Consider the following 27,462-nt stretch of genomic DNA (forward strand, 5'->3'; position numbering starts at 1 on the left):
TTCTGGAAAAGGAAAAAATAAATTAATAATAAGGCTCGAATGTCTAAAATAAATCAAGTAGACCTCACTTTAGAAAAGACATTACTGGGAAGTTCTGTTAAGTAATTTTTCAGCGATAGACCATAACACCTTTTATTCATATTTTTGGCAATGTCAAATATCTTATACCATCCCATTCCTTGACTTACAACAAAATACATTCAAATTGTTTTACTGGGGCTTTGTTTTTAAGTCCCTCAGTCATGTCTGACTCTGCAACCCTGTGGACTGTAGCCCACCAGGCTCCTCTGTCCATAGGATTCTCCAGGCAAGAAGACTGGAGTGGGTGTCATTCCCTTCTCCAGGGGATCTTCCTGACCCAGGGACTGAACCCAGGTCTGCATTGCAGGCAGATTCTTTACCATCTGAGCCACCAGGAAAATGATCTTTTCTTCATATTTTTGGTGATGTCAAGTACTTTATACCACTCCACTCCTTGACTTACACCAAAATATGATGATTGATAAGCGCACAATTTCTTTTAGTGGGACTAAATTAAATCCTTTAATGGAAACATATGTCTGAAGTGTATTTCTTTTTAAAGTTAAAATTTTCAATTTTTTAAAGGCATGGAACCGTATTTTTATTTTTCAAATCAGACATATTAAGAAACTAAATTGAGATAATTATTTAAAAACTGAATTAATTTTAGGAAAAATATATTTAAAGAGCCTTATAATAGAATGTAAGATGACATGGCACACAGAAACCAGTAACTTCACAGTTCTCCCACAATCCCAATATTACTCAACAAAGAAGTTTCTGACAAAGTGCAGAGATGGAGGGAAAAAAGGATATAATAACTTTTCTTTGGTTCAAACCCTTACAAATACGCTTATCCTTGTAAGTCTGGTAAGACTTCCTTATAAGCGTCTCTGGCTGTAGTTGAGAACGACCGTGTGACCAAGGGTAAAGAGTACTGACTCTGAAGAGTCCTGTCGCAATGAAGACAAAGACATATCCACATCTGTTACGCATAAATTCAAATTTTCAATAATATATTCAAAATATAACAAATTCAAATTTTCAAGAGGAAAGCCCACAACTGAAGATTATAATTTATGCCTGGAGTTTAGAAAGTATGCATTTTCTGAATCTATGAAAACTTTTTATATGGGGGAACTTACACATAAGGAAAAGATAATGACTACTTAAGATTTTTATAGAAGTGATGCAAATAAGTTTATAAAACTTAAATTTATAGTAATATATTTATGACATACTTCTGATACTTAATCTTAAACTCAGTTAAAAAACTGACTTTAGTTAAAAAACAAGAGGTAAAAGCAGTCCCTCTCCCATTCATCTCACAACAAAAATCTTACTGTATCTTTAGTTTCTGTGGTTACAAATGAAAAAAAAAATTAGAAAAATCATCCCTGTTTTTCACACAGAAGTATAATAATAAATGCTATCTCATGAGTTCTAACTATACATTACCAGTGGGTGTTTTTGAGACAGGAGTTCACTAAGATAATATCAATCAAGTATTGAGTTAATAATAATACACTAGTATTTGGTGCAAATTTCATTTTATTAAACCTTACAATGAATATAATTTTCCATTGTGTGACAATTTATTGGCTGGCACCAGAATACAGTACTTTTTGGAAGAACACACAATGGGAATTGACAAAAGGGCAGGGGAACTAGTTGTTTAGTGATATGGGGTGGGAGAAACCATGACAACAATTTTACTTTCCTTAGTATCTAACTCTAAAATGGCTAAAGGTCCAAGCAGTAAAACTGCTGTTACAATGCACAAGAATATGGTTATTATTTCATCCAGGCCCCACAATTCTGGGAAAATTACAAGGATTATTACACCTGTAAAATTCAACCTAAGGTTTCTGCTGGGCTATATGATTTTAAAAACCTACTTTTTCAAATATAACCTAAACAGTTTTCCCAAGTCACAGTAGATGGGGGTCTTGAAAACACTATACCTTAAGGTAGTCATTTTACAAATGAGCAATCACTTAACTGCAAAATCATCCTGGCCACCAAATTACCTTTTGCTGATGTAGGCTTATGTCCCTGTCCAATTAATGGGAAGAAAAGGACTATTTTTAAAATCTATAATCCATTTGTCTTTATAAAGTAGACTGGTATCTAATCTGAGTAAAATTACCACTTCTTTTCTTTTACAGAAACGATCAAGAGTGGAACATCTAAAATTCATCAGGCCATAACTGAGAACTTTCATGGAAATATCATCAATGTATACATTAGCTCCAGTCAACATTACCATGCTACAGTGTACAGTAGAGAATAAAATTAGTTCATTAAGTATTAAGTTACTCATCTGAGGGTTTAAAAAATAACACAAATGTTAAGTTTTTTAAAAATTCAGCCTCATAATTTTGAGATTACTTTCTGACAAAGGCCTTAAACAGTGTCTGAGGTCACATTTATGAAACAACTTCCTTTAAAATGGATAATTTTGACCTTTTAAACTAACTGATTTTTCAAGAGCTCCTAACAGCATTTGGGGAGATGGCAAATAGAATTGTACCCTAATTGAAATAATGCATTTCAGTTATCAAGACTGAGGAATAATTCTAAGTTATCTATAGTCAGCGGTGGGAAAATGCTATGTAAACAAATCCTTGTTTTATACTCAAGTTGCACAATTCAAATTCACCTATAAAGTAGTGTGAGATGTGTCTTACTATAAAAGCATGTAAAGTCCTCCTACCCCATCCCCCAAAAGACTATTAACCCACTTAAAATTGCTCACCTTTCACCTGTAAATTATTGAGATTAACTAATGCAAATTTACTATACTTAAAGTTTTCATTTTTTAAAAAAAAGTAGTTTATGCATATATAGTTCTTATACCACAGGGCAAATGACTTCAAAAATTGATGTCTGATATTTCCAGAATATTTCTCTAAATCACAAATTAGTCATAACATATGGCGGCAGTTCAAATATTTCATCAAATTTGCCCACAGTAAACACGATATGCAAATCTCCTCATCAAAAGTTTGGAGAGTAACCATTTATATCCAAACCACTTTTTTCAATGGTGAAATGAAATGTACAACCTAGTAAAATGAGTAAGGGTATCTCTTTTAAAAAATTAAACTTCAATTTTTTAACCAGAAAGTGAGTCTAAAGCTTTATTTATTTACGATTCTTCATTACAAGTTTTTTACTGAGTAAAGATGAAATAAACCTAACATGACTGTTTGCAATGACAACTCTTAATACCACTACATCCACCCTCAGAATAAAATGTCAACACAAAAACCCAAGTGATCCAGCTCATTAAACTCACAGGTAAATTGAGTTTTTCTCAAACCAATAAGGAGCTTTTTATTCAGAACAATTTCATTAAGACATTGGCAAGGCAAATATGCCATCATAAATTTTATTCTGAGTAACAATAAAGTGCTGAATGATAATTACCTGAACTTTTTTAGTACTTTTCACTTATTTTTTCTTAAGTTAAAAGAGCCCTTTCTGTGGCATTAGCAAAGCTGTTAAAAAAAGAAAGAAAGAAAGAAAGAAAGAAGGGAGGAAGCAAGGGGAAGAAAGGAAGAAAAAAAAGAAAGAAAAGTTAATTTTCAGCAAAGGAACAGGAAGCACTGCAACCTTGTGTTTAATTATGGTGACAAATATTGAGACCGAAGTAATCCATGCACATCATTGTCAAAGGCATACTTAAGCTTGAAGAAAGAAAGAGCACTGTTACTGACCTTTGATACTATGGCAGTAAATTGCATACTAAAATACCTTAATTATCCTAGATGCCTAGGTCTGGCTTGGCAAGCATCATGCCACTGACATGCTTCAGCTCTTTTAGTAACTAAAAGTGATTTGCAGTTCAATTATTGAGTATTTCAGTGTGACTCATTAAGCTGTGTGATAAACTCTGAGGTTAAATGTAAGCAAACTCTCTACACTTAATCACACCATCAGCACAAGCAGGACGATGCTGGCATGAAAGGTGGGTTTCTTTATGAAGAGTCCTCTTACTGCATGATACATTAAGATGACAGACCTAGATCTCAACCGGGTTAATGAGTTAGAATAGATTTGCTCCCCAAATTTAGCACACAATAATTTCAGTGGATTAGAAAAAGAAATCTCAGATGTAAAGAAAAAAACAACAAAAAAGCTCAAGCTCTGGTAGCTAACCTGTAGCTCTACAAATTGTCATGCTACAAGAGTACTTTCATAAAATGAACTTTGTAACATATCTAACAGTGTTTCAGAGTTGAAGCTGACCAACTGCTGCATAGAAATATGCTAACATACAACAGTCAAGTTGAAGCCCGTGCATAGAGAAGATAAAGCACTTATGGTAAACTGCAAATGGTAACAAGTCCATAAAGTTTATACAATTTAACATGGGTCCATGAGGGGAGAAAAATTGCTAAGTAGAAATGGTTAAGTTAAAAATAAAGTGGAAACAGGAGAGAAGTTTGGAGAAAAGAGGGAAGCAGCAGGAAAAAAGACCTTCAATTGTATAAAATTCACAAATCAGAAAAGTATAAAGACACCACTGAAAAATGGTTAATTCTGTCCCAAACACCCAACGCAAACAAAACCAGAATGGATAAGCCTTTGGCAGACAATTTCAGAAGTTGAATATGACATTTCATTTCTCAGTAATTCACAAACAATATATTATATGGTATATTTATATTAAATACTGGGAAACCAATCCTGTAAATTTGATGCTTACAGCACTTTAGCCAATGAGAGCACAATGGACTCAAGCTAAATGAATGCTGGTGTTATCACAAGAGTGCTCATTTATGCAACAACTGTGACCAATTCGTGCCTTAACAGTCAAACATCATCTGTGAAGTGAAACGAAGGCCTCCAGCTTTTCCGGGATGTGCCCTTTATAGTACACTCTATGAGTCACTATGACACGGGCAGCAAGACACTGCAGCGTGGTGTGGTTTATAGGCTGGATCAAACTCTTGGCTATTTCCTTCTCGTCCAGCAAGTCACTAGCAGTTTGTTTGTGCAAGTTTGTGGCGTCAAAATGTGCACCTGATTTAATAAGGAGATTCATGATGTCTGGGTGGTTGTTCAGAGCAGCGATATGGAGGGGACTGTTGTCATCGGAGTCTCTGACATTCACATCAGCACCACACTCTATCAGTATTGCAGTAACTTGCAGAGATGGAAATTTACAAACAGGGTACCGCCCTACACAGGTAGTATTCTTGTCCACAGCCAGATGAAGAGGGCTGAAGTTATTCTTTCCCCTTGGATGCAGCTTAAGAAACCTGTATATAGTCTGCTTTTTGAAATGGTCCTGTTCTAGAGTACAAGGAACTTTTTCTAATAAGCAAATCAAGTGCAAAATGATGGAAAGAGCCTTATTTAACTGTAATGGGTCAGCTGGACACTGAGTTTGTTTGATAGCTCGCTCTATTTCAAGGACACTTTTGCACAGTATGCCCATAAGATCATCAAAGGTAACAGTGGTGCCCAGCAGGCCTTTAGCCCTATCCTGCAGCATGAAAGAGAACAGTTCTGCAAAAGATAATAGGCTGCTGGCGGTCATTGGGCTGAGAGGGTCCAAATTGTTCTGCTGCATATCCAAAGCATACTTCCATAGGTTGATGCATCGTTTGAAATTTCCGGAGTCTGCATAGACAGCACCTCTATATCTAATATAGTAAGAGGTGTCAGGATGAGAAGGACCGAGAATACGTTCTCTAATTAATAGTGCCTGCATTCTCATCTCATCAGGATCAGCAATAAGACCTTCTAGCTCTTCTGCACTGTTTACCTCCTTGGCATAATCATAAGCCATTATTAGTGTCTGTGGTACCGGTTTGCTAATGATATTAGTCCTATCACTGTACCTCATGTTCATTGCCTTTTTCCAGTATTTCAAAGCCCCAAGAAGGTCTCTTTTTTTGTCTACAAATGTAGCTCCCAGGAGCTCTAGTGCATTGATCCGTTCTGTCTTGCTGGTCTGTGCATGGTGAGTCAGAAAATCCACAATATTTGTGTGACCAGTCACACTTGCAGAGAGAAGGGGAGTCATTCCATAACCATCCTTTTCCATCTTGGCACAATACATAAGAAGCATCTTCATAATGTCCAAACTTCCAGACTCTGCACAATCATGCAATGCAGTATTACCTTAAGGAGAAGGAAAAAAGAAATAACATATTTTGAGGAACCAAGATACAATGTAATACATAAATGTACTTTAAAATCTAAAGAAAAGTAGGCAGCTCCAAGCCACCCTCAATGGGACATACTTTAATTTGCTTCCAAATAAGGAAAAAAGATCCCCAGCACCTAAAATTAACATCTGACACACAGCAAGGGAAAAATAATATTGGTTAAGTTCTTTGAATAAATGAAATGACCAAATTAGGCATGAAAAGATATTCAAGTCACTAAATGAAATTCAAAATTAGGCCATGGCCCTTTTGGTATTTTTTGATAATGATTTCAAGTGTATATTCTACAACTAAAAACTAATGAAATTAACCAGCTGTGCAGTTTTGCTGACAGTCACGTAACTTTCTGAGTCAGATTCCACATTTATAAACAAGAAATCTAGTCTATAAGTATCTAAGATTCTTCAATTTGATTCTAAGAGTGAGAAGTTATTTTTTCAGTATTTCCAGATTGCCAAGTGAACTTCAGCTTTAGTCAAAACTACTGGTAACAAAGTACTTTCTTCAAAAAACTCCCATAAGAAAAACAAATCCACTGAAATCTAAAGAACATGTGGGTGGTTGAATATGAACTTTAAAAGGAGACATCTGAAGTGTCCTTTCATAATGAATTACTTCCCACTGTAATTTAATTTTTTAAACATTCTTTTTAGATGTACTAAATGTTCTAATACTGTCCGATTCTTCCCACACATGGATTAAAACTGACAACAGGCACTGGCACATTAATAAAAAGCCCTGTATGGATGGAACATACTAAGACATAATAACCACTCAAGTTATTCTTAGCTACCTAAGTTTAATGATAAACATTCTACTTATGGTCAAAACAGAAATTATCATGCAGATCTTTGGCATTTACATAGTGTTTACAGAAAATTTCAACAGTGAATCATTTTAGGCATGTGTGTGGAAAAGAGCTAACCTAGCTGGCTGAGACAGCTATTCTTAGAAAGACCTGCTTGCAAGGATGGCCCTTGGCCGGCATCTGGAATGCTGTTTGGTAAACAGTTCCAAGATACAAGTTTCCCTAAATGATAAGGGTGAATTCATGCAGACTACCTGCTTTCCTTCCGGGAGTCTGGAATTTTGAATATGTGCTCAGCAGAGGATGCCTAAGTAACAAGCACCCAATAAAAACTTGGGCACTGAGTGTCTAATCAATCAAATGGGAGTCCCTGGGCAGGAACATGACACGCATACATTTACATTGCTAGGAGAACCTCTCACAAGAAGGACAGAGCATAAACAAGCCTGCACAAGAGTCCCCTAGACCCCCCTGTGCCTTTCCTCTCATGATCCAGATTTATGTCCTTATTACATCACTGTAATAAATCTTAGCCATGAGTACGACTGTGTGTTAACTCCAAACGTGGGGGTGGCCATAGGAACCCCAGGTACAGGATATGTAGAAAGTGGTTTAAACCTGAATCCTTCACATAACAAATCTACAACTAAAATTCAAACAAGCACAAGTTATAATAGGACTTTAATCTCTTCACAAATGTATCCTGCTTCTTTGTCTTCTGTATCTACAGGGATTACATTGACAACATCTGTGTATTTATTCTGACTCAGCATTTCACAGTCTGATTGAAGGTTTTAGCAACGTGTACAGTAACCAAGCACTCAAGAGCCCAGAACTTCTGACTACTCCTGTTTATTTGCTCAAAATAGTTTCAGTTAAACATGACTACTACTAAGCATATTGTTTAAAAATCTCTTGAATTAGGATCCATAATACTTCTTTTTTCTCTAAGAAATAGAGTATAATAAAGTGACAGCTTAGATGGCATTCTTCTCCATTCATAGTAATAAAATCAAGAATAAAAATGCAGCAAAAGGCAGTCTTTTAATTAACTGAATTGCTGTATTGGAAAAATGCAGAATATACATATATTTTGAACACACCATATGCTGAAAAGAAGTTTTTTGTTTTTTTTTAAAGGACTACAAGACTCACATCTAGTAACGGCAGAGGTAACAGGATCTCCTCCCACTAAGAAGCAGAAAAGCTGAGAAGTGCATTTTAAAAAATCCGTGCGACAGCAGGTAAGGGCTCACATGGAGACAACATCCAGGAGAATAAAAAAAATTAGTTAAGTCCAGAATTTGGGGAAATTTCCCCCAACGACCTCTACTGATTGTGGAAGAGGCAGCTGAAAAACTGAGCAGAGCTTTTGATCTTGCAGGGTTAGAGGAGAAAACTAAAGTCCAGAGCCCATTAAGAAATCCCTCTACACCTCAGGGTACAGTCCTGTGGGGCTGCTCTCTAGGAGGTAAGACGAAGCGCAAATAAACCCGTCATCACAGGAACTGAAATGGAAATTAAAATCATCTTGATATGGAATTAAAGTAATCCAGGACTGCTGGCATATGTAATCAAAAGCCAGAAGCAAATACAAATACTATTTAGATGAAGCAATTATCACACTAGGTTCAAATTATTTATATACATATTCTTCATCTATAATGCCTGGTATCTAATCAAACATAATGGACAGAAAAGAAAACCAGGAGCCACACACAAAAACCGAGAGAAATAAGCGCTAAGAGAAAAGCCCAACAGAGGACCTAGATAATGAACATTCTAGAACTGAAAAACTCAATGGGTGGCTTTAAGAGTAGACTACACACACCTGACTAGACAATCAGTGAACTAGAAAATAAGTCAGATGAAAACACACAGAAAGACGCGTGAAAGTAAAAGGATAAAAAAGCAGGAGACTGTGATAGACGAAATAATGTCAGAAGGATTAATATACTTAAAACCAGAATTCTAGAGGAAGAAAAAAGGGCCCAAGGCAAGGCAATATTTACAGAGATAAAGTCTGAGAATTTTCTGAAGCTGATCAACCATTAAGCCACAAATTTAAAAAGTTTTACAAACAAGAAGGCTAGATAAAAAAGAAACTTACACCGAGACACTACAGCAAAACTGCTGAATACTAGGGACAAAGAGAAAATTCTTAAAAGAATAGGTAGAAATGACCAGCAAAAGAACAACAATTAGATTGACAGCAAAGTTCTAATTAGAACAAAAGAAGCCTTAAAGCAGTAAAGGAAAATAAATGCCAACTTATTTGTGAGATATCTAAATAAATATTTACTTTAAACATTATAACAGGGTTTGAGACCTGTATAGAAGAAAAATGCTTGACACAAATAGCATACAAGTAATGATGGTAACAAGCTAAAGTATTCTAAGATTTCTGCATTGCTTAGAAAAGGGTAAAATTAGTAATTTATGTTAGCCTTTAATAAGTCAAAGTAGTACTATCTAGAAGAACCATTAAAATAATAGAGGGCATACATGCAGATAATTACTACGTATCCTACAATACAGAAAAAAATGGAAAAAATGAAAACTAATCCAAATGACAATAGAAACAAAGACTACAAGACAGGTAGGACAAATAAAAATTAGTTCTAAGTAGCTAGGAGATTAAAACTCAAATGAATAAGTAGTTATATTAAATACAACAAACAAAATATGCCATTAAAATACAAAAACTATCAGACTAAAAATACAAACACATAAAACTCAACTACATGCTGCTTACATGAGAAATACCTTAAATGTAAGAAGAGAAAAAGGCTGATGTAAAATGATGAAAAAAATATATATATCTTATGCAAAAACTAACCATGAGAAAGCTGTCTGATATTAAAATATCAGATTAAGTAGACTTTAAAACAAAATGCATGTTTAGAGATAAAGAAACATTTTATAATAATATAAAATTCAAAACATAAACATATAATTCTAAGTTTGTTTTCATTTAAAACACAGCAAAATAAAGCAAAAATCAACAGAACTACAAAGAAAATCAGATAAATTCACTCATAATACATTTCAACACACCTTTCTCAGTATAGAAGACCAAAACCAGTAAGGATACAGAAAATTAAATAAACACTATCAGTTCAGTTCAGTTGCTCAGTCATATCCGACTCTTTGTGACCCCATGGACTGCAGCACGCCAGGCCTCCCTGTCCATCACCAACTCCCAGAGTTTACTCAAACTCATGTCCATTGAGTTGGTGATGCCATCCAGCCATCTCATCCTCTGTCGTCCCCTTCTCCTCCTGCCTTCAATCTTTCCCAGCATCAGGGTCTTTTCCAATGAGTCAGTTCTTTGCATCAAGTAGCCAAAGTATTGGAGTTTCAGCTTCAGCATCAGTCCTTCCAGTGAACATTCAGGACTGATTTCCCTTAATAAGGGACTCTCAAGAGTCTTCTTCAACACCACAGTTCAAAAGCATCAATTCTTCAGTGCTCAGCTTTCTTTATAGTCCAACTCTTACATCCATACATGACTACTGAAAAAACCAAAGTTCTGACTAGACAGACCTTTGTTGGCAAAGTATGTCTCTGCTTTTTAATATGCTGTCTAGGTTGGTCATAACTTTTGGCTTCCAAGGAGCAAGCATCTTTTAATTTCATGGCTGCAGTCACCATCTGCAGTGATTTTGGAGCCTAAAAAAATAAAGTCTCTCACTGTTTCCCCATCTATTTGCCATGAAGTGATGGGACTGGATGCCATGATCTTAAGTTTTCTGAATGTTGAGTTTTAAGCCAACTTTTTTCACTCTCCTCTTTCACTTTCATCAAGAGGCTCTTTAGTTCTGCTTCACATTCTGCCATAAGAGTGGTATCATCTGCCTATCTGAGGTTATTGATATTTCTCCCAGCAATCCTGATGGCAGCTTTTGCTTCATCCAGCCCAGCGTTTCTCATGATGTACTCTGCATATAAGTTAAATAAGCAGGGTAAGAATATACAGCCTTGACGTACTCCTTTTCCTATTTGAAACCAGTATGTTGTTCCATGTCCAGTTCTAACTGTTGCTTCTGACCTGCGTACAGATTTCGTAGGAGGCAGGTCAGGTGGCCTGGTATTCCCATCTCTTTCAGAATTCTCCACAATTTGTTGTGGTCCACACAGTCAAAGGCTTTGGCACAGTCAATAAAGCAGAAATAGGTGTTTTTCTGGAACTCTCTTGCTTTTTTGATGATCCAGCGGATGTTGGCAATTTGATCTCTGGTTTCTCTGCCTTTTCTAAATCCAGCTTGAACATCTGGAAGTTCACAGTTCACATACTGTTGAAGCTTGGCTTGGAGAATTTTGAGCATTACTTTGCTAGCATGTGAGATGAGTGCAATTGTGCGGTAGTTTGCGCATTCTTTGATATTGCCTTTCTTTGGGACTGGAATGAAAACTGACCTTCTCCGGTCCTGTGGCTACTGCTGTTTTCCAAATTTGCTAGCATATTGAGTGCAGCACTTTTTTATTTGAAATAGCTCAACTGGAATTCCATCACCTCCACTAGCTTTGTTTGTAGTGATGCTTCTTAAGGCACACTTGACTTAGAATAATGAACACTACAGTTTCATTTTTTTTTTTTTGGAAAGGATACTTGGAGCATATATAAATATTGACCACATTCTAGGCCATAAAATGAGACTCACATAAATGTCAAGGGACTGAAACCACTGAATATGTTTTAAGTTCACAATACAAGTCAGATTAAAAACAAACGGAACTTCCCTGGTGGTCCAGTGGTTAAGAATCCACCTGCAAATGCAGGGGGACACAGGTTCAACCCCTGGTCCAGGAGATTCCACATGCCACAAGCCAATTAAACCTGTGCACCACCCCTACGGAGCCTTTGCTCAAGAGCCTGGGAGCCGCAACAGAAGAAGCTGATGGGTGAGAAGCCCATGCACTGGAGTGGCGCCAGCTTGCCTCAACTAGAGAAAGCCCGTGTGCAGCAGCAAAGACCCAGCACAGCCAAAAATTAGAAAAAAATAAAACCCTAGAAAAATCTCCACATACTTGAAATTTAAAAATATACTTCTAAATAGTACATGGGTCAAAGGAGGAATCCCAAAGGATAGTAGAAAATATTTTTAGCTGGATGATATAAAAAAGAAAGACTTTCTGAAAAAACAGCCAAGTTTCCATCTCAAGAAGTTATAGGGGAAAAAGTAAAGTAAGCCTAGACAAACTAGAAGTGAAAAATAAAAAGCAGATATAAATGAAGAAAAAAGGTACCAGTAATTTTATTACCTATTGCCTTCCTGTAATCTTATACTAGTAACTATGCAAACTAGAGAAGATAAATTTGTTCTACAAATAGAAACCAGAGGAATTAGTATTAAAATCAAAATCCATGCCTCCCATTTGCCATTTCAATGTACTGCACATATCTAAGGTGGTATTTTAAATGCTAGTCATACTATACTCCTGTGAATAAGTTATTTCTAATAAAAACAAACCTCATAACAAAACTTCTACCAATCACATTACTTTCCAGCTCAAAAGCTTTTATGCTTCCTCTAAGGAAACAGCTGAAAATCTTTAAGATTTAAAAGTTCTGCAGCACTGATTCTCAAATCATTATCTGTGAGAGGGTAAGAAAGCAACAAAGCAGAAATCTAGTTTTAGAAGGCATGTTATGTGAAGTAAAGCTTAATCTTGGTAGTGGAAACACACATGAGAACAAACACTATGGGAAACAGATTTTTGAAGAGAGAAGTATCTGCCTACGCTACCAGCTTCACACTCCTCGTCACCTCCAGTATGAACACTGCTCTGCGTACCTAGCGCAGGAGCCACGAACTTGCTCTGTAAAGGACTAGGTGGTATTCAAGGTTCTGCAGGCCATAAGGTCTTTGTTGTAATCAGTCATCTCTACCACATAACAAAAAGCATCCACAAGCAATTGGTTAAATTAACAGAACGGCCGTTATCCAACAAAACTTGATTTATGGATGCCAAAATACAGCTTTTGGGTCCTGAAATATTATTTTGATTTTTTTCAACCACTAAAAAATTACAAAAACCGTATGTTAGTTCTCAGGCAGTACAAAAACAGGTGGTGGGCAGAATCTGACCTCTGGGGCACAGTTTGCCAGCACCTACTCTGACCCAAAAGCCATTATCAATACCTGCTACACACAAGGCAGAGAAGCTGCTTAGCCTTCCCATCACTCTAAGTTACCTCTTCCAGCCCCACAAACAGTCCTGCTAACTTTCCCCTCCATGCCTCTTAATTTTGCTGTATTATACTCCTGCTTCTTTACTTTTTTAACTTCTCTTCTGCCATGTTTCAACAGATTTTAGCTGTTCAAAGAGGCTTTCTCGGTTACACTATATTAATTTACCATTTTGAGAACGTCTGGTGGATGAGTGTCTCACTCATCCTGATGAGCACTCATATCTAACACCTCATGTACTACATTGCACAGTATGTTGCTGCTGCTGCTGTTGTTGAGGCACTGAGTCGTCTCCGCCTCTCTGTGACCCCAGGCGCCTCTGTCCATGGGATTTCCCAGGCCAAGAATACTGGAGTGGGCTGACACTTCCTTCTCCAGGGGATCTTCCCGACCCAGGATCAAACACACATCTCCTGCGCTCGCAGGTGGGCTCTTCACCCTGGCCACCGGAGAAGCCCACATAACATGCTGTTGCTGTACTAGTTCTCAGCTGTGTTCGCCTTTGAGTTCTCCAGGCAAGAATACTGGAGGGGGCAGGCATTCCCTTCTCCCAGGGATCTTCCTGACGCAGGGATTGAACCCAAGTCTCCCATATTGCAACCAGATTGTTTCTTTTCTGAGCCACAAGGGAAGTAACATAATATGTTCTGGCCTCACAAATAGGTTTTCTTACCTAAATGGCCTATTCCTAAAAGTACACAGAGCCTATATTTCCTTTATGTCCCAGAGAGCAGTTAGCACAGTATCAAAGCTAAGGTAGATTCTTAAATTTTTAACACTTGATATCACAAAACATGATTTCAAATAAGGACAAAATAACTTTAAAAAGTAAAATCTTTAAAAAAAAAAGAAAAGTAAAATCTTAGCAGGAGGATATGGTCTTTATTCTAACAAGTATATAACCACCATACTTTCATGCCCCTGCCCCTGGAAGCTCTAAAAAATTTTTCAAATTATAGCCTAGTTCATTACTTAAAAGTTTAGAAAACAGGTTAAAAAAAAAATCCCACCAAAATCCAAAACAAAACAAACGCCTAGTTTTATTTATTCATTTCTGGCTTCACGGGGTCTTCGTTGCTTTGCATGAGTTTTCTCCAGCTGCCACAAGCCGGGGCCGCTCTTGGCTGCGCTGTGGCCGCTCTTTGATGCAGTGTGCGGGCTTCTCCCTGCCGCCGCTTCTCATTGCAGAGTACAGGCTCCAGGGCATGCGGAGTTGCAGCAGATTCAGAAGTCGTGGTCCACCGGATTAACTGCTCTGCCTGTGAAACCTTCCTGGACCAGGGACTGAACCTATGTCCCCTGCATTGGCAAGCAGATTCTAATCCAATGTGCCACCAGGGAAGTCCGAAAAGCATAATCTTAAAGCAACTATGTCATGTCTCCAAGTCTTTTTACATAGTATATTTTTATAAAGCTGTAATCAGAAAATATACAACTGTTTCCTGCTTTTCACCTACATCTGAGTCATTCTGTCATGTTCCATGTACACAGTTTACATGAACTACATAGAAACTATCTAACTGATCACTCTTACAGGCTTTTTGGTTACAATTCAAGGAAGTAGGCATGTCACAATTTGCATAAACACTTTGCTGATGGACATTTGCATTGCTTCAGAATTTTCACTATTAAAACTAATGCCTAAAAAACTGTAAGGACAGATAAGGGACCAGTAATTGCCAGAGGGTGGGCGCGGAGAGAATGCAAAGGGGCAATACAGGAATTTTTCATTCCATCTATATTGTAGTGGTGGTTAAATTACTGCTTATGTTCATCAAAACTTAGAGAACTATATACTGAAAAGGATGGATTTTATTGTACATGAAGTATAATTCAATAAACAAATGATATAATAATTAATTCCTACCTTAGAACCAGAAATGTGTGACAGCTTAAGAGACATCTTTAATTCACTTCCAAAGGAGTCATTAAATCTTTCAAAAGATTCTTTTGACTCTTTATAATTCAAAAGAATTATAAATTCCTTCAAAAGCATGCTTCTACGGTATTCCTTCTAGCACTGGAATTAACTGTAATTATACTACCTCTATACCTAGGTATACAGAATATTTTCCCATGTCTGTTCACAAACTTTATTTTCTTTCAGGACATGTATATTTATGTTCCCGTTTCTGGGATAAGTCGATTTTCAACATATAAGTACTTTATAAAATGATATATGTATATAATAGTCTGTTATATTTACTGCATATTATTTTCCTTTGTTCTTTCATTCAAGAATTAGATACACTATAAATGGAAGGTCCCATGAAAAAATATAACAAGCTGAATTTTAAAATCAAGTTACCATGGCCTTGTGAGTAGTCTGTGCTAAACTACATATGCCAAAGATCCAGTAAGATCACATCTAACTCTTGCTAGGAAACTTCACTGATTTCAACTTTTAATGCACAATATTATTTGCCAGGTACTACTGAAGATTCAACTCGGGCATTTTCCCTGGGTTACGTGCCTCCTAGAATCCACCTATCAATGCAGGGGACATGGGTTGGATCCCTGGTCTGGAAACTAAGATCCCTCGTGACAGCCACAGGGCAACTAAGCCCATGAGCCACAACTGCTGAGCCCGAGCGCCGCGGCTACGGAAGCCTGCAAGCCCCAGAGTCCCTCTTCTGCCACGAGAGGAGCCCGTGCGCCGCAACTGGGGAGGAGCCTCCACTTGCCACAGCCAGAGAACGCTCGTGGGCAGCAATGAGACCCAGCACAGCCAAAAGTTAATTAATTAAAAATACCTATCTTTTCTAAAAAGTGAAATAAAGGATATTTAGCATTAAAATTTAATGAATTTACCTTCAGTTAAACAAAAAAGATTAAGAGCAGCTGACCCTTGAATAACTCGGGGATTAGGGACACTAACACTCTATGCAGTGGAAAATTCAAGTGTAGACAACTTACAGACAGCCTTGGTATCCATGGTTCCTCATCCTCAGTGTGTATTATAGCTATTATTGAAAATAATTCATATATAAATGGGCCCCTGCAGCTTGAACCCATGTTGTTCAAGGGTCACCAATACCTTATTATACAATTCTCAATGCCTGATTAAAAAATAAATTTCTGGAGAAAAATAAAATTTCTGGTACTGAATTCATAATGGCAAATTTTTTATGATTTCTCAAAAGATGTGTTTATTATATGGACATTTCTATAAAATCAAACTGGTGATACATTAAGTGTTAAGTTATTTCCAAAGAAACTTAAAATAGTAATCATCCAAATACACTAGTTTTCAACTGCATAATAACACAGAAACAGTGCTTTAAAAAACATGAAGGAAAAAACTAGCCATGTTCACTGGGCTATTTTGGAGATGGCTACTATGGGAAGGAGACTGGGGTAAGTGCTCACGCATTAAAGTATGATGGTATTCCTCAAGAAGACTGGTGTGAAGTGTCAGTCCTAAATGGTGATAACTTAAAAGAGACTTGTAATTTTTGATAGCAGGCTCAAGAGAGATAGGAATTTATGCTCAATTGTGAAAGGTACCCCGAGCTTACTCAAACTCATGTCCATCTAGTTGGTGATGCCAACTCCAATTGATGATGCCAACTCACGTCCATCGAGTCGGTGATGTTACAACTCCAACAAGAGTTGTAAATTACTCTTACAACTCAGTAATAAAAAGATAAATTACCCAATTTTAAAACATGCAAAGGATAAGAAGACATTTCTCTAAAGAAGATATACAAATGACCAATAAGCACATGAGAAGATGCTCAACATCATTAACCACTGGAGAAAAAGAAATCAAAACCGCAATGAGACACCATTTCACAGCCACTAAGAAAACTATGTTAAAAAAGAAGGGGGACTTCCCTGGTGGTACAGTGGTTAAGAATCTGCCTGCCAACACAAGGGACATGGGTTCGATCCCTGGTCCAGGAAGATTCCACATGCTGCAGAGCAACTAATCCCACGAGCTGCAACTACTGAAGCCCATGCACCCAAGAGCCTGAGCTCCGCAATGAGAGAAGCCACTGCAATGAAAAGGCCTCGAACTGCAACCACAGAGTAGCCCCTACTTGCCAAAACGAAAGCAAGCTCGTGAGCAACAACAAAGACCCAGTGCAACCAAAAATAGATAAAAACTTATTATTTTAAAAAAGAGTAATAACATGTTTGTAAAGGTATGGAAAAATTAGAACCCGTCTTCAGTGTTGATAGGAATGCAGCCACTTTGAAAGACCCAGTTTGGCAGTTCCTTAAAAAAATAGTTACCATATGACCCCAAAATTCTATTCCTACATATATGCCTGAGGGAAATGAGAAATATATATCCACAGAAGAATTTGTGCACAAATATTCATAGCAGCATTATTCATAATAGCCAAAAAGTAGAAACAACCCAAATGCCCATTAAGTGATGAGGATAAATGCAGTGTATGTACAGAATGGATTATTCAGCAATAAAAAGCACTGATGCTGCAAAATGGGTGTCTTGAAAACACTACGCTAAGTGAAAGCTGCAAAAGACTACATAGTATGATTCCACTTACCAGAAATGTGCAGAGCAGGCAAATTTACAAAGACAGAAATATTAGTGGTTGCCTAAAACTAGTGCACCTGGGGGTGAGAATGGAGTGAAGGGGAGAATGGGAGTGATTACTAATGGGTAAGGGGTCTCTGGGGGGGGGGGGGGGGGGGGGGGATGAAAAATTGTGGTGATGGCTGCACAAATCTATGACCATGCTAAAAATCAGCGATTGTGCACCCTTTAAATGGGTGAATGGTATGTGAGTTATGTGTCAAAGCGGTTTTAAAACCAAAGTGTGTCTCTAGTAAAGTATAAGTTTTGACTGATAAAAGCAGCAATTAAAAGGTCTTCTATTGTAATAGATTCATCTGGAAATGCACAAAAACAGTTCTCATCCCTCCTCTTTAGCCTACTGTGCTTTTGGCATCCATTTTTCAACCCTGCAGCTGGGACCAAGCTGAGTCTTTAAAGGAGGTCTACCTATGAAGACTGGGAGGGAGGTGTATAGCTCAACTACATAAAAATACTGATTTCAAGCATTTTATCCCTGTATTTATTCCTGGTATTAGCTATTTATACCAATAGCTAATTGGTAAGGAGACATGAATTTGATCCCTGGGTTGGGAAAATCCCCTGGAGAAGGAAATGGCAACCCACTTCAGTATTCTTGCCTGGGAAATTCCATGGACAGAGGAGCCTGGCGGGCTACAGTTCATGGGGTCACAAATCAGACATAACTTAGCAACTAATCAACAGCAGCAACATGTGTTAAGGGAGCAGGTGGGAAGGGGTAGAGAGGAACCCTTTAGGATATTAAAGGAGCACAGCTCCCAACCTCATCTCCAGGGACAGAGGAACACGATGGATAGCTTCCTACTGCACTCAACTGACACACCATCTACAGCTTAGCCTCCCCGACTAGGATGCCAAGTCTCCCTGAGGACACAGAAAAAGTGTGCCAGGGGATTCAGGAAGGAAAGGAGTGAACAAGAAACAGCTTGCCGGAGTAACCTCATCTGTGATTAAAACGTTAAATGAATTTGGGACCTCCCTGGTGGTCCGATGGTTAAGACTCCTTAGGTCCAATCCTTGGTTGGGGAACTAAGATCTCACATGCTGTGTGGTGTGGCCAAAAAAAAAAAAATTAACAAATTCAACTATTAAATGTTATTATTAAATCAAAATAAATGCAGAATGCTACAAGTAGAAAATTTTAAATCCCTCTCTTTTACTCTTCTCTGCTAGTAGGTGTATTCTGAGGTAACTAAGACCTGAGCTAGAGTTCTCAAAGAGAAAGAGAATTTCAGCTTCCAACACCCTTAAGTCCTGAGTGGAGTAGAGTGAAAGTCACTTAGTCATGTCTGACTCCTTTATGACTCCATGGACTATACAGTCCATGGAATTCTCCAGGCCAGAATAGTAGTGGAGTGGGTAGCCTTTCCCTTCTCCAGGGGATCTTCCCAACCCAGGAATCGAACTGGGGTCTCCTGCATTGCAGGCGGATTCTTTACCAACTGAGCTATCAGGACTTAAGTCCTGAAGTATACAAATAACCTATTTACATGGCAAGTCATTATCTTTGTCCATTACCTTATTTCCAACCATTCTTAATTTACAGTGGAGATTTTCTTTTATGTATTCTTTTTGGATTTACAGTGAGTAACAAAAAAAAAAGATCTTAAAAAAAAATTCATCTTGATTGAAATACATCTATACCTAAAATTGCCTATACTGTGGGAGAGAAACAATGCCTAGGGTTTGCTTTAAACTACTGTAGATAACAAAATACGTGGATGAAGGAAATGTATTTTTTAACATACACTGGCAAATGTGGATAAATGTTGAAGCAAGATGATAGTACATAGCAGTTTAAAGTATTCTTCTGCTTTCTCCACTTGCACCTAAGTTAGAAAATGTCCAGTTGAACTTTGCCATTTGATACTGGAATACATTCTTAAATAAATGTGGTTATGTTATACATCATTTTAATGTGCATTTCTCACTTTATGTTTTTTGCTAATGACTTATTACTTGCTGTTTATTTTAGACTAGGGAAATGATGTTAGACAAAAAGCAAATTCAAGCAATTTTCTTATTTGAGTTCAAAATGGGTCATAAAGCAGTGGAGACAACTTGCAACATCAACAATGCATTTGGCCCAGGAACTGCTAATGAACATACAGTGCAGTGGTGGTTCAAGAAATTTTGCAAAGGAGACAAGAGCCTTGAAGATGAGGAGTGTAGTGGCTGGCCACTGGAAGTTGACAATGACCAACTGAGAGGATCATCAAAGCTGATCCTCTTAAAACTACACGAGAAGTTGCCGAAGAACTCAGCGTTGGCCCTTCTATGGTCATTCGGCATTAGAAGCAAATGGAAAGGTGAAAAAGTTTGATGAGCAGATACCTTATGAGCTGACCAAAAATCACAAATGCTGCATTTTCAAGTGTTGTCTTCTCTTAATCTATGCAACAACAATGAACCATTTCTCGATTGGACTGTGACATGCAGTGAAAAGTGGATATTGTAAGAAACTAGTGATGGCCAGACTTGTGGCTGGACGAAGAAGCCCCAAAGCACTTTCCAAATCAAAACTTGCACCCCAAAAAAGTCATGGTCACTGTTTGGTGGTCTGCTGCCCATCTGATCCACTACAGCTTTCTGAATCCTGGTGAAACCATTACATCTGAGAAGTATGCTCAGCAAATGATGAGATGCATAGAAAACTGTGATGCCTGCAGCTGGCACTGGTCAACAGAATGGGCCCAATTCTTCCCCACAACAACGCTCAACAGCACGTCACACAACCACGCTTCAAAAGTTGAACAAACTGGGCTACTTAGTTTTGTCTCATCTGCCATATTCACCTGACCAATTGACTACCATGTCTTCAAGCATCACCACAACTTTTTGCAGGAAAAATGCTTCCACAACCAGCAGGAGGCAGAAAATGCTTTCCAAGAGTTCACTGAATCCTGAAGCACAAATTTTTATGCTACAGGAATAAACAAACTTGTTGGCAAAAATGTGTTGATTGTAATGGCTCCTATTTTGATTAATAAAGATGTGTTTGAACCTAGTTATAATGATTTAAAATTCATGGGCTGAAGCCAAAATTACTTTTTCACCAACCTAGTCTATACTTACGAGCCTACATGAATTCTGTTTTCTGAACTGCTATAGAGTTCCACCTGTACCACTTATTTTTCACAATCACTGTCCCAATGTCTTCATGTATGTATTTCTGTACTAAAATGACTAGAAAACACAGTCCTTGACATCAAAGAGCTTTCCTCTCTTAAATGCAACACATTCAGTCAACAAGCTTATTGACCAAATGCCCATTGTGGTTGGGATTTCTCTTTCTAACACATGGATACAAACACCAGGTCTCTAACCTCAAAGAGCTCACAATGTAATAGAATTAGAATGTTGTAAGATAGGGTTCTCTTTGAAAAAAAAAAACTCAGTCATTCCTTATTGGAAACATTCATCGGCTTACAAATGCATAAAGAATAAAATCAAAGTCCTTTACCTGGAAGTCTATGTCCTATAAAATTTAGCCCTGAGTGCCCACTGGTCCAAATATGCCTACTTTCCAATTTCTGTACCCTCCAAGCATATTTCTCAATGCGCCTTTCCTTATGTCATTCCTTAAAGCTTAAAAACTGAATCAAATCCCTTCTGCAGACCTGAACTCCAGCAATCCTTTTAAAGCCCAGGTAACTTCTCCATGAAGCCTTTCCAGTCAGTTTACTCTTCCAAAATCCTACAGAATGAATTTATACTATTCCTTTAACAGGGAACATATGTGATGTGCTCTATCGTTTCAAAGCTTCCACAATGTCTTGACACAATACCTTGCTGACAGAAAATGCACAGGAATTATCTGATTACCAATTTATTTAATTACCCTGGATAATTAAAAGTGATCAACCCATGCCTAAGGATAGTGTGTCCTCTGGGGCTAGTCTCCCCAATTCCAACTCAGAGCCATTCTATAGGTCTCTAGCACTCAATCACTTTCAGCTGCTCAATTTCCAGCTGAATTAAGGACTTAAGTTTTCCATAGATCTGCAAAGTCCTACTTTAAGCCTTTTGTTTGTTTTTGGCATTTGAAAACAAACAAAAAAAAACCTCAAATAAAAACAGAACAAAAAAACAGAAACAAAAAACTCAAATAAAAAAGGACCAATTTAAGTAAAAAATGACTATAACTATAAAGTACTGAGATAAATGTGGATGGCTCTAAGATGGGCTTGTCTAATCACTTCTCATTTAGGGACTCTGTTTAAACAGCAACCAACTTTCCTGTCTCAAAAATCAACTGCTGTGTTAAAGTGGAGAAGCACTTAGAATATCTCAGTTTTTCTCCTCTTTTTGAATGCCATGGGAACCCACTGTCCCCTCAGATAATGAGTTAGCTGGGGATAAAGTATTTCCAAAAATCTAAGACAAAAAAACACTACTGTTGCACTTACCATATTGTGGTTTAAGTATCTGCTTATGAACCTGTCTCTCCAATCAAACCATGAGCTCCTCAAGAGCAGGGAATCAAGGCCTGAATCTCGTCTTACTCATCTTTGTAAGCTGGTGGTTTAGTCGCTAAGTCATGTCCGACTCTTGCAACCCCATGGACTGTAGCCCACCAGGCTCCTCTGTCCATGGGATTTTCCAGGGTGGTGGTTTAGTCGCTAAGTCATGTCCGACTCTTGCAACCCCACGGACTGTAGCCCACCAGGCTCCTCTGTCCATGGGATTTTCCGTTTAAGAATACTGGAATGTGTTGCCATTTCTTTCCTAACAGCCTGGCACACTCAAGGAACTCAATAAATACTCTCAATTAATGAATCAATTCCACCTTAGGTTAAAACATGTTCAAAACGTCAACAGCCTGTTAAAAAGTAATGGAAAGAGGCTAACTAATATATTCAAATACCAACTGCCTGTTAAAAAGTAATGGAAGGTAGAAGTCACATGAATTTTACATTTTAGCAGACCAAGCATAATCTACTGGCATTTTCTTTCTCCAGAACAATTTCCAACAGCTGAAATATAAAATAAAATTTCCTAAGAAATTATTTTACCCCTAGTCTTATCAGTTTTTCCCATTTTTTGGAAGAGGATAAAAAACGTGGGGGAAAAAAATCCTTTCTTGATGTTCTACCAGATCCTTGTACAGTGTTTCTGCCTCAGTTTCAACTGGTTCCTGTTTTTCTATTACCCCAAACCCATAAAATTAAAAAATGAAAAACTCTGAATAGTAGATGAGAGAGTAATTATCAAAGAATGGAAACTTCAGGATCAGAGTGGGGGAGGTACAAATGTACTTTAATCTGCGCCCAAAATTCATTAATTAAGACTCACTGTCAAATTTAAAGGCACCATACAAAAATTCAAATACTGCACACAAAATGATATATTATATATATGTATAACAATACATATGTTTGTTTCTATATATGTGTATATAAAATTAAAACTATATAATACAATTTTTGGTATTAAAAAATTACATGTACTTTAAAAAAAAGTATATTTAAAAAAACTCTAGAATTAGCCAAGAGGGAGCATATACATCTTCAAGTACAAATCTGTATGATGAATTGTGCTTAAAGGAACAGTCTTCTTAAATACCAAAGGTAATCAAGTTAAATGTTGTTCAGTTTACTAAGGAGAAATGCTCACTAAAATATGGGCTATTTACAGTACAGTTCTCCCAAACATTATATCTTTAAAATTATAAAAAATTTCGAAAAACAGAAGGGAAATAGTACCAGTATTCATCCCTCCAGTGACATGAGTTTAAAATATGCTCCAAATTGATTTAAATACATGAGTTTACCAACAATCTGTACATCATTAGGTTGATGAATAAAAAGCCAAAACAAACTAAAAATTCAACAAGCCTAACATGCAGCCATATCCTTTAACCCATTCTCTTCTAGGTATGATTTCAAAGCATTCCCAATACTAACATGGCCAATTAAGCATAATTTGTTCTTTCAAAACAATCATTCTTTAAAAGAATGGTGACTGTTTCAGAAAAAAAAAAAAGTCATGCTGTCCTTTGACTCAATACCTACCTCAAAGATAATCAGGAACAATGAATTTACAAGAAAGAATGTTTACAGAAACATTTCTTATAGTGAGAAGCCAGAAGCAAAGCAATGTAAAACTCCATCAGCAGAAGAGTAAGCAGCTATTGAAATTAAAGAGCTATAATTAATGACATTAAGGATAACATTAAGCTAAAAAAATAGGTACAGAAGAGCATATAAAATAAAATTGCATACATATATCTAAATGCAAAATTCAGTATCTTTGGGAGGATTATCTCTAAGTGCTGGAATTCTGTGAGATTTTTATACTTGCTTGGGAAAAAAAATTATTTAAAAATCACAATGAGGCTGTATCATTTTTATGACATATCTTTTTAAAAAAGATTATACTGACTTCAGTAAATATCTCCAGTAACTTTGTAGAGCCCCGTAATTTTGAGGTTGAGCTGCTCTGAGAGGCAATCAGTCACTAACACAATGACAAGCGAGCATGCACTTTAATTTTGCAAATCCACTGATAGGTATTTGCAATAGAGCTGTTTTCACAGAAGTGTGCAAAGACACACATTTGTTCAAGAATATTCATAGCAGCACTGTTTATTCTGGATGTGACCTAACTGCCCATCAACAGGGACTAGATAAATTATGCACACTCATACAATGAAACACTGTGTAGCCATGAAACAGAATGAGGTAGTTATGTGTGTGGAGTTGAATGATATCCAAGATAAATTTAAAAAAGAAAAGAAAGAACAGTATATACCAAGTAACAAAGAAGGAAGAGAGATATACAGACAAATATACTTGTATTTGCACAGACTATCTTGAGGACACACGAAACACTGTAAATAATGGTTGGAGGTCTAGAAATGAAAGGTAGTAAGACTTACTTTTCATAGCAAACACTATAAACCCATTTGTATTGTATGATTCTTTTTTATCATGTATGTATGCTCCTTTAAATTTTATAGTTTTTTAATATTAGACAGTGAATTACTTTCCTTTGTATAAAAACAAACATGTGTAAGGAAAATAATGTTAAGTATCAATATTATACTATCATAGCAGTTGTTTTTAACAGTTAAATAAATATCCTAAAAAAGTATATACAATCATAAACCTGAGCTCCTCTTCTGGACAAAGATATTTACACTGTTGCTAGTCAACAAATCCACATCTGCTTAAGCTAGTCCTTGTTTTGCTCTCAGCACTGTAGCAATTTAAAAAAATCTGCCTTCCCTCTTGCTATATTTAATGAAAGGATTTTCTATTGGCCACACAGTAAGTAGGGAATAAGGAAACAGATTTTCTCCTTTTCAATGATATTAATCCTTCCAAGTAGTATGGCCTGGTCTTCTCTGATGGAATAACAAATGAAATGCCTACCTAAGATAAACAAAACAATGACTCACTAAATATAGTAGTTTCTACTCCAAGGGTGTTCTAAAAAAATAAAACCTAGAATAATGCATCACATCAAAGTATATTCTTAAGGAAACACAAGTCTAATGGCTCAGATCAACTGCCACTAACATGCTCTAAACTTTGGGGAACCCACTTTTCAAGAACTGGAAGTCACTCCAAATAAAAAGAGAAAATGCTGCTTAACACAGTGATAGAGGTCTTTTTTAGGAATGGACACCTAATCAAAACAGGTCTGTCAATGTTGGCTTACTCAACACCACTGCTTAAAATTATGCATCACACTTCCTGAAAATAAGTGGCAAACACTTAAAAAAAATGAAGATGAACTCACCTTTAACACTTTTCCTATTGACATCGGCCCCCTTTTCAAGTAAATACTGAGCAATCTCTTTGTGTCCTTTGTAACATGAGATCATCAAGCACGTATGCCCATGCCGGTTTGACACTTCCAAATCAGCTTTGTGTTCTACCAGGTACTTGACTATTTCCAAATGGCCATCGAAACAGGCAGCTCGAAGAGGCGTTGAATTGGTTAAAGTCGTGTTGTTGACAGACGCTCCGTGATTTAACAAAGACTGAACCACCTTCAGATGTCCTGCTGCAGAAGCGGCCCACAAAGGCGGAGCCCCCTCAATGGTTTCCCCATCAAAATTGACAGAGCCCCCGACTTCTATGGAGGCACTGCACTGCTCTAGGAGGAATTCCACCATGTCAAGATGCCCATACCTGGCGGCCATCAAGAGTGGCGTGGCCCCATTTGTTTTTTCAGAGATCAAGGAGGAAACCTCCTCTTTGGATTTGCTTGCCAACAATTTGGTGAGAAGCCGGAGTTTGCCATCTCGAGCTGCGTTAAATACTGCTGTCTTTAGATCCATTTATGTCCGGTTGAGAGGCTGTGCTTTATTTATCCTTCGAAGCAAACCTGCAGCTTAACTCTATCGACCCAGGCAAGAGTTAGAGGAACCAAAGTTCAGTGTTAATCACTGCATCCCAGAATGGATATAAAACCACGCAGAGTACGTTCTGTCTACTGCCTTCCAACATCCGACAACCAGAGCACCCAACTAGAAAAAGGAGAAAAAAAAAAAAGTAGCAGTTTTGAATTTTCCACAGGTAAAGGCGAAAACAGTAGGTTTTCTTAATTTCTACTCCTGAGAAAGGGAGCCATACTTTCTTTAGGCACTACTCCGCACCCGCCCCCCCGCCCCCGGCCCCGAAAAAGGTGGGAAAGGAGAATACAAAAAGATACACAGAGACCCAAATGTTTTGGTGGGAAGCAGTCTCTTCTCTATATACGGTAAATCTAAACACGACAGGCAACCGGTTTTCTCGCCTCCTAAGCAGCCAAGCTTTGTTCTAGTTTTTGCTCTGCACACGCCCAGGGAGAGTACAACCGACCGAGGCAGGAGGCGCGGGTGCAGAAATGTTTCCCTTTCTCACATCTGCAGAGCAGAGCGGGCCAAGGGCGCGCGGCTGGAAGGCCCTGTTGTCGCCTGGAGGGCTTTCAAGAAGGAACAAAAAAAAGGTCGGACCCAACAAACTGCGGCCAGCTAACGCCAAAACCCTCACCCGAAAGGTTTTCCTCCCTTTAAAACTACTCGAGACTCAGGAAATCCGGCTGCCTTTGAGCTAACTTCATTCGCCCCGTTTTGATCCTCCCCTCCAAGGGATCCTTAAGTTCCCCAAACCACGATCGCCCCTACATAACCTTCACCTGTACCATTTCCAGACACAGGCAGTCTCCCCCCACCCCTCAAGCTCCTCGACCCGCTCCGGGCGGGCCGCCCAGCCCGGGGCCTCCAGCCCGCCTCCCGCATTCCGCGGCTGGGGGCGCCCTCCTTCCCCTTCCCGCCCAGGCCTCCCCTCAGGTCCCTCAGGCCGCAGCCTGGGCTCCGCCAGGCCACCGCAGCCGCCGCCGCCACTACCTGCCCGGGGGCTAGTCCTCCCCGCCGCCGCCGGCCGTCCCTTCAAAGTGAAACCGTTGTCCGCGCCGCCGTCCGGGCCGCCCCGCTCCGCCTGCGGCCGCCCCGCTCCGCCATGCCCCGCGCCCCACAGGAATGAATCCGGCCGCGCCGCTCGCCCCGCCCCGCCACGCCGAGCCACCTCCCGCCCTCCCAGGCTGCGCGGGTGGCAGAGGCTGCAGCGGCTGCCGCGGCGGATGGTGTAATGGGGCTGAGGGCCGGGGGCCGGACAAGCCAGAGCACGGCTTCACATCATTGACGCGGCAGCCTAGCCATTGGGCCGGGGGAAGGCGGCGGCCGCTGCGAGCAAC

The 27,462-nt window shown here is 38.4% G+C and overlaps 1 protein-coding gene across 1 annotated transcript; it reads right to left on the reverse strand.

Moving 5' to 3' along the window:
- Positions 1–1,554: 1,554 nt before the first annotated feature.
- Positions 1,555–27,462, reverse strand: FEM1C (fem-1 homolog C). Its single transcript, XM_020892550.2, has 3 exons — positions 27,116–27,462; positions 25,522–26,254; positions 1,555–6,159 (listed from the first exon to the last, which is right to left on the reverse strand). Exons 2-3 carry the CDS (start codon positions 26,063–26,065, stop codon positions 4,850–4,852), a joined length of 1,854 nt encoding a protein of 617 aa, XP_020748209.2. The 5' UTR covers positions 26,066–26,254; positions 27,116–27,462; the 3' UTR covers positions 1,555–4,849.

The sequence above is a fragment of the Odocoileus virginianus genome, unplaced genomic scaffold (genome assembly GCF_023699985.2).
Source record: "Odocoileus virginianus isolate 20LAN1187 ecotype Illinois unplaced genomic scaffold, Ovbor_1.2 Unplaced_Scaffold_3, whole genome shotgun sequence".
NCBI lineage: Eukaryota > Metazoa > Chordata > Mammalia > Artiodactyla > Cervidae > Odocoileus > Odocoileus virginianus.

Excerpts from the sequence above, each read along its gene's own strand:
- FEM1C (XM_020892550.2), bottom strand. The coding sequence starts at position 26,065 with ATGGATCTAAAGACAGCAGTATTTAACGCAGCTCGAGATGGCAAACTC. Across the intron at positions 6,160-25,521 it reads CAATAGGAAAAGTGTTAAAG|GTAATACTGCATTGCATGAT; the intron begins GTGAGTTCATCT and ends CTTCTCCTTAAG.